The sequence below is a fragment of the Bison bison genome, unplaced genomic scaffold, assembly GCF_000754665.1.
Source record: "Bison bison bison isolate TAMUID 2011002044 unplaced genomic scaffold, Bison_UMD1.0 scf7180017864115, whole genome shotgun sequence".
Lineage (NCBI taxonomy): Eukaryota > Metazoa > Chordata > Mammalia > Artiodactyla > Bovidae > Bison > Bison bison.
The window spans coordinates 1,984,829-1,992,650 of record NW_011494687.1 but is presented as its reverse complement, the minus strand read 5'-3'; the positions used below and the strand labels follow the sequence as shown (position 1 = coordinate 1,992,650).

The following is a 7,822-nucleotide window of genomic DNA, read 5'->3' as shown; positions in this document are numbered from 1 at the left end:
CTCCTTCCCCACAACTCCTTGAACTTGGTGAGTGACTAGAGCCTGTGTCCCAGTGACTGCTTACAGGTGTAGAGAGGGCTGATCAAGTGAAAGACACAGGTGAACTAGGGGAAAGTTGCTGATGAAAAGAACCTAGACTACCTCAAGTCCAATTTGTGCTCTATGACCATGGACAATTTCTCTAAGTTTCTTCATCTGAAAATGACAAGAGTAAGTTCCCTTCTCATGAAGTTGTTTTGAGGCATACCTGAAATTATACTGGTAGAAGGCCTAAAATAATACACTAATTTCTATATGAGCTTGTTGGACCCAGGCACTAATGAATTACAATAAAATCCCTAGATTTGAGGTAGCCTAAGGAGCAACACTCGGATAAGGGACTGGGGACCAGCCACAGAAGAGAGATGAGCATAGAAGGAGATGGACCAGTTGGAAGGGGCTAGAAAGATGTTGGCGGGGCAGGCAGGGGTATGGAGGCAGGGTGTTGCCTCACCATGGCACCCTCCGGCACAGTCAGTCTGCTCTCCTCCCTAATGGGGCCTCCGTCCCGCTCCCTCTTGGGTTCCACTGAGGAAAGAGCTGGTGCCCGGGGCAGGGGGCCGTCTCCTCGATGCCGCTTGGTCACGTGGGCATCAGGACCGTGTACTGTCTTGACATGTTTCCTGAGCGAGCTGGGATCTGTGTAGCGTTTGGTGCAGCCAGGGAGTTTACACACGTAGGGCTTCTGTTGAGCGGAGAGTGAAGATAGCAGGCAAGAGTCAAATCAGGACAATGCAGAAGAAATGGGAAAAAGTGGTAGTGTTAAGTGAAGACAAGGGGACTCAGGAAGGAAGGCATGGCACCCATGGAAGGAAGGAGAGTAGGGCCCTTGGAGTAAAGGATGAAAAGATCAAGGGGAAGATTAGGAAAATGGATAGGCCTGGGAAAGGGGAGGGGATGAACCCAGGGCTGTAAGGCCTCATAAATTCAGGGGTTGAAGGTACCCTAGTTAGAATGGGTCTATTTTAGCTTAGCCCTTTGACTGGTTAGAGGTGGGGGAGGGATAGTAAGTGGAAATTCTTGGTTTCAGAAAGACCTTCTCCAGGTGAATTATACGGGTGGAGGGGAACTCACCTATGTGAAGTGGGTGCTGGGCTAAGGGATTTCTTATGGGGGAAGCTCCCCAGTAGGTGGCTTCTTTAAGTGGGGAGGAGGGTCTCTTGAGTGGGGTATTCACCTCATTGGAATGGGTCCGATTCTGGTGCTTGGCTCGGTCACTGGCATTGCTGAAGGCTTTACTGCAGCCCTCATGCTCACACATGTATGGCTTCTCACCAGTGTGTGACCGCAGGTGCGTCTTCAGATTTTCCAGGCGTGAGTATGACTTCCGGCACCCCTCAAACTAGGAGATATGGGGTCAAAGGATGGCTCTCAGACAGAAGGACATGGAGATTAGTGGAACCCTGAATCTCAAAAGGGACATACGTCAGAGAATATAACTCAAGCGTGGGACTTCCCTGGTGGTCCAGTGACTAAGACGCTGTGCTTCTGATGTAGGGAACTTGAGTTCAATCCCTGGTTAGGAAACTAAGATCCCACATGCTATGCAGTGCAGGGGAGGAGGGGGGAGATGGGAGAGTGCTGGGACTATAGAATTCCCAAAATTCAGGGACAAGGGTAGGCAAGAGCTGAGGGGACAGAAGTAGCTGGAGGCACTCTGCCTGCAGGGATGTGGAGATGAGGCAGCGAGCACTCTGGATCAAGTCAGAGCACATCTCCCTGCCTGGGGAGCCTAGACTGTGTTAAAATGGGGTCATCCTGGGAGTGGGTGTCCTCAGTCCAGGGCTTCTCCATTAAGCCAAGTTGCGAGCACAGTGCCTAGGTCCACTGTACTGTCTGGTGCCCACAAAAATGTTTTAATTTCTTAAAAAAAAAAGGGGGGGGGGAATTAGCTTTTAGGTCCAAGAAAGTGTTCTAACGTAATGTCAATATGTTCATCTTTATACCAATGCAGTCAATACAACACAATTTTTAAATGTTTGTTTGTGGAGGAAGAGACCTGTGATGGCAAAAGTCAGATTGGCCCCTGCCTTTGTGGGGAGCCTTGATTTAGGAAGGGCCCCTGAGCTTGGGGAGGGGGTGCCTCACCGTGCACTTATGTGGCTTCTCGCCCGTGTGTCTGCGCATGTGCACCACCAGCATGTACTGGGCTTTGAAGGGCCTCAGCTCCCTGGAGCAGCCCCCCCAATGGCACACGAACTCCTTCCGCTCTCCATGGATGTGCTCACTGTTGATGTGCTGAGGGAGAAGATGCAGAGGCTCTCCGAGGTTCCCTATACCCCTGAGATCCAGAACAGACCTTCTCTTGACCTCCCCACCCCACCATATCCCTCCATGACTTCCTGTCATGGGGAAAGAAAAGGCAGGAAGAAGATCAGAGCCCACATCTCCATTCCTCCACGTTTCTAAACAAAGCTACAGCTCCTCTTGAGTTTCTGCCTACCCACTGGGTATCCCATCTTTGACCCCCTGCCCTTAGCCTTACTCCACCATGTCCCACCCAGAATGTCCTACAGGCTCCAGCAAGCATTCCTGTTACCCCCCAGGGCTCACATGCACCAGCTGCTCCTGGGAGTCGAATTCCTGACTGCAGCCATCCCAGCGACAGTCAGTCTCATACACAGAGTCAGGCTCAGGCTTCTCTTCTCTCTCTAGGTCCTCCCGCCCATCCAGCATCCCCAGCAGTGGATCCTAGGGTAGGAGAGAAAACCCTAGGGTCACCTGGTGACAGCTTTTGTTTCGCTCAGGTTCCAGAGGTAAAGCTCCCCCTCCCCATTACCTGTGTGCTCGAGGAGTTGGGACTGGACATATCACCTTCCAAGGGCTCCTCCGGGCACTTGTTAACCAGCACACCCAGCTCAGACTTCAGCTTTCCCAAAGGAAGGTGAGGATGATGAAGGCAGAAGTGGGAGGAGGAAAAGGGACCCCAGCCAAGTCTTCCAGCCCTGAGTGTCCCACCCTAGCAGCTGCAACCCCTGAGTTTGACTTCCTCCTTAGACTGCACTGGTGAATGGGGTGAGCAAAAGGTGGGGTCTCACTTGGAAGAGACTGACTGAACCTCAAGGAGTCAACCCCCGGCAGCCATACTCCTTTATTTTTCTGGCACTGAAAACTTTTACGTTCTCTATTCTTCCTTTGCCTTTCCTCTAAAAAAAAAAAGCCCACCACCCATCTACCCTGAACTGGGGGAAATCAGGTGATTCTTACCTGGCACGTTGGGAGGGGTCCCCGGGACTGAGGATGCGGCATCATCCCACTCTGCGTGGGGTCATGGGGACCACAGGGCTGGACCCCAAAAGAAGGTGAGGTCCCTTTCTGGTGGTTCATCTGGGGTGAGAATCCCAGAGATGGGCTGTGGAGGAGGAGGAGAGGCAATTATGTAGGACTGTCATCTCAGAAAGCCTCAGGAGTTCCTGGGCTCTTTGGAAGGTTTCTGGAAGACAGTATGGGAAACAGTGGAGGCAGCCCAGGGGAAGTATAGAGGAGGACTTCCACACTTTGAAACAATAAGGATTCAAAGATAGGTGGTTTGGAGGGCTTTGAGGCTTCTAATGGGATTTGGCAGGGTCTTAGGGGCCTCTTAGCTCGAGGCTGTCTGCACCTCATGGTGCCGATGGAGAGGTGACCATAGGAACCCCCCGGAGATGCACAGCGTGAGTTGATGAAGGCCACGAGGGAGCTGGGTGAGGTGCGGATAACTGTCTGCAGGTCCAGGCTGGTGTCCGACAGAGGTGAGATGGAGAGTGCCCGCTTCTTGGTCAATTTGACTGCACTCCGGGGAGGAGGAAACAGTGGCACTGGGGCAGGAAACAGGGGAGGTAGATATGGTAAAGGAGTAGGCCTCTTATGCATCCAACCCATGAGGACTGACTCTCAGCAAAAAGAAATAACACTAGACACTGCCCTGTTGACGTCATCTGTGACCTTCTGATCATGCTCTGACTCCTGAATCCCATCTCTAGGCATTTCCTTTTCCAAGGTAGATCCCCTATCCTCCAACTTTCTTCCTCAGGACAAATCCCAAAGGGGCAGAAAGGAAAGACAGGTTGCCTGAGGCCTCACCCTCCGTGCAGCTGTTGGCTTCTCTGGCTGGCCCATAACTGTGGGGGCCGGGCATGAGGGTGGCCTGATGACAGAAGGGCAGACCTGGCAGTCCTAGGAAAGAGATACAGCTGGAATGGGGCATGGGAATGAAGGACACATGCAGTCCATCTTGAAACCCCAAGTAAGGCCCAATCCCATATGGCATGGGACCGCAAATCTTTTTGTATATGGAAACTGGAATGGGATAGAAGAGGGACCCCTGGCGCTGGGTGAGAGATCTGCCAGTAGTCAAGGTCCAGGGACTGGTGTATGTACTGACCTTCTGTCCCCATGCCGGGGGCCCCCTGACTGGGGAGGGGCCGGAGACAACAGGGCTCGCCATAGCTACTGACTGGTGGTGGGGTCATCGAGTTGAACATGGTGTCTCAGAGGAGTGTGTGTGGGTCACTGCAGGAGGGGAAGGGAGACCTGCAGGTTACAAAGGCAGGAGGGAAATATGGAAGGTCAGATAAGTCACTCAGGCCCAGAACCATGGGCAGATTACCTCCAAGACATCTGCCATGGAAAATCAAGTTGAAACAAGCATCGCTCAGCTAGGGGAGATTACGGAGAGAAGTCCCATAGAGACAGAAGCAGTCTTGGAGATCTTTTTAGGAACTAGGGAGGAGCTCTGCTTGGATGGAGTGTGTGTGTGAGTGTGTGTGTGTTGGGGGAGTGTTGTGGACTAAAATTGTGACTAGGAGCTTCAAGTGCTTTTTATACCATGGGCCCTGTTTCTTCTGACCATGGGGCCAGCCTTCAGGGATGGGATGGGGGAGCTCAGGAGGAGGAGTGACTGACCTCAAGCTCTGGGCTGGCTGATCAGCCTGAGCCCCTCTCCCTTTCCTTCATCTGTTGCTCGTGGACAGCCGGTCTACAACCTCTCCAGTGTCCAGCAGAGGGAGCCCTCGCCACAGCCCAGACAGGCTCACAGGGCCAGGAGGGAGCCTAGATGATCTGCCCTTTGCTCTGCAAGGCAGAAAACTCTGTGTGGAAGGGGAGCAAGTTTCTGAGGAGACCCTCCCAGGTCTGCTGGTGCAAAGGATGGAAGCTGGTGTTACTCAGGGGTGGTTTCAATCTGGGCGCTGACCTAACTCTTTTGGTTTGTTTTGGAGCAACAGAAAAGGAACTATGAGGAAAAGCTTTGGGAGAATAAACACACACATTCGTGGGCGCACTCACACACAAGTCATCATCCGTTAGAGAGGAGAGAGGTAGTGAGGAAGAAGAGGGTGCCGCTGTCCACTTTTCTCCTCAGGCTCCAGATTTTGCTCCACCCCGGGTTTTCCGGTCTCCCGGGAATGAGGGTGGGGTGGGGCGGGGTAGGGTGGAGAACGACCGGGAGCGGGCCGGCCGGCGCGGTGGGTGATCCCGGGATGCTGGGATTTAGGGTGAGGGCGGGGTAAGATGGGGAGCGGAACCCGGACCCCAGGACCCAGCCGATCCCCGCAGCCTGGGCTGTACTCTTCCTAACTCCTTTACTAGCGGAGATACGGGTCCTGCAACCAAGACCTCCCAACTCGACCTTGGCATTACGTTGGTGGGGGGGCGGGGGGCACAGCTGGCTGGCAGCTGGATGGGGGGACACTTCTCCCGCCTCCTTCCTCTATGACTCATCTAAGGAGGCGGGGGCTAGCAAACGACCCCCCAAATCTAAAGAGACTTCCCCAAACATGCCTACCCAGTCATCTTTCAGCCCCAATGTCCAGCCACAAGAGAACCAAGATGGAAATGGGGCGCTATCCGTCCTCACCCACGCGTGCCACAGCCCACCCACGTCTCCCCTTTACACTGGTGAAAGGAATATTTCGCTTTTTCCAGCTACAGAAAATGAAGGTTTTCTGGGGGTGTGGAGGAGAGCGCAGGATGGAGCAGAAAGCTCTAGGGTTCCCTTGCTGGAGCCCTGAATCATCTGTGTCTCCCAGTTTTCCAGAGTCCCCCCAAGCACCCCCGCTCCCCAACTCCCAGGAGCCGGCCCCGCCCCCTTCTCCCGGTCCCGCCTTCCCCGCCCCCGTGCCTCCTCGGCCCACCCAAGTCGCCGCCGCAGGCTCTGGCTGCAGACAGCTCCGCTTCCCCCGCCCGCCCCGGGAGCCTAGTCGAACGAGCAGCGGCGGAGTGGAGGTGGAGGGGGTTGGATTGAGAGGCGGGACACATTCTTCCCTCCTCCCCTCAGTGTATCCAGAGAGCTGGCATCGGCGCCCGTGGCGGGGCGTGGTGGGGGGGTACTGTTAGAGAATAGGAGTCCCCTTGGTGGGTGGAAAAGAAGAATCCAGAAATTATACGGAGAGAAAGTGACTAGGGTAAATAAATTAAGGTGTGTCTGGGGAGGGGAGGGGCCAGGACACCTTAGGTTCCCGGGTATCCCCGCTGGCTTCCTAAGGGTTAACCCCTCCAGACCCCCGGGAACCCCCTAGTGACGTCAAGGGCGGGGTCTATACTCCCTGGTAGGGAATGCCTGGGAGATAATGGGGGGGAGGGTATCTCGACCCCGCCTCCAAGGAAAAACCAACCTTGTGCTGGCCCTTACAAGTTCCCCCTGGGAAATTGCCCGGCCTTCTCCCTCTACTGGACCATAAGGACCTATCCTATGAAGACCCCAGTTCTCCAGCGCCCTAAAACCTTCAGTCCCCAGTCTATGGGATTCCCTTTCCCTAATCCTGTCCCCAAAGCTAGGTGCCCAGGGCGGATTGTTTCGGGGTCACAGGGCCTGAAAGAGGCTTCAGAGCGGGGACCAAGGGCAGGCAGGGTGGTCTAAGCCAGAGGAGGGGCCTCAGTCCCCAGCTCCCGTTTGGGAGGGGGGCCAACGGGGATGCACAGTCAGGCAGCGGCCAGTGGTCCCGCCCAGTCCCAGTAGGGGTCTCCTGGTGGTTGCCCTCGGCTGCCCTGGTGGTCCTGAGGTCAGAGGGTCAAGACAAGGTCTCCTCAGTTCCTCCTTAGCACCCTGCCTGCAGCCCTTGGGACCCAGGAGTCCACGCTCCTTGGAGAATCTTTCTTGGGCCTAAACTAGAGACTGACTGCCCCAGTCCCCTTCCGACCCCAGAAGACAATTCCTTTCCCTCAAAACACATGCACCAGCAAACACATCTGTCACAAGACAGGTCAGAGGTTCAAGCCCAGCCGCCCCCCAGTGGTCCTGTCGCCTCACACACCCCATCTAGGACTCTCTCCAGAGCTGTTCCCTCCTTTCAGAAACACTGAAGTTCTCCTGCCCAGCTCTCATAGTCACACCTGGGGTTCGCTCTCTACCACGCAGACCTCCAGCCAACAGTCCTCCCAACTTCTTCATCCCAACCTCATTAAAATGAGATGTTTCTAATATATGGGAGAGGCGGAGACAGACAAAGAGATCCACAGTTGTCTGAGACAGAGACACACAGACTGTCAGAAGGAAAAAAAGAGAAAGGGAGACACATTTGAAAAAATTCTCCAAACTTTCTAGTATCGTATCCCAGACTCTCCCACCTCTATTTTGCCTCTGTGCCCCTGGTCTCCCCCCTCGGCTGGGCAGAGTCCCTCGCAAGTAGAGCATCCCCTCAGGTCCCTTCCCCCACGGCTCCCAGGTGGTCCCCCGCCTGCCCCCCTTCTCACCTCTGTCTGGGCGCAGGGCTCGGGATGCACGGTCCAGAGCTGGAGTCTGGGCTGGGGGGTGTGCGGTGGGGAGGGGGGGCGGACAGGGCTACAGCAGCGCAGCCTCAGGGCC

The 7,822-nt window shown here is 55.0% G+C and overlaps 1 protein-coding gene across 4 annotated transcripts in view; it reads right to left on the bottom strand.

Annotated features, from left to right (window-relative positions):
- Positions 1-7,749, bottom strand: part of GLI1 (GLI family zinc finger 1) — a 10,523-nt gene extending 2,774 nt beyond the window's left edge. The window contains exons 1-10 of one of the 4 annotated variants that reach the window (XM_010839332.1): positions 7,711-7,749; positions 4,403-5,091; positions 4,102-4,194; positions 3,641-3,836; positions 3,247-3,391; positions 2,819-2,908; positions 2,593-2,730; positions 2,128-2,277; positions 1,217-1,381; positions 494-724 (exon numbers count right to left, since the gene is read on the bottom strand). In XM_010839332.1, coding sequence (XP_010837634.1) covers positions 494-724; positions 1,217-1,381; positions 2,128-2,277; positions 2,593-2,730; positions 2,819-2,908; positions 3,247-3,391; positions 3,641-3,836; positions 4,102-4,194; positions 4,403-4,502 — 1,308 coding nt within the window. In that variant the 5' untranslated portion in view covers positions 4,503-5,091; positions 7,711-7,749. Of the gene's footprint in view, positions 1-493; positions 725-1,216; positions 1,382-2,127; positions 2,278-2,592; positions 2,731-2,818; positions 2,909-3,246; positions 3,392-3,640; positions 3,837-4,101; positions 4,195-4,402; positions 5,462-7,710 lie in introns of those variants that run through there. The other 3 variants (XM_010839334.1, XM_010839333.1, XM_010839330.1) reach the window with 3 other exon arrangements.
- Between the last annotated feature and the right edge of the window lie 73 nt (positions 7,750-7,822).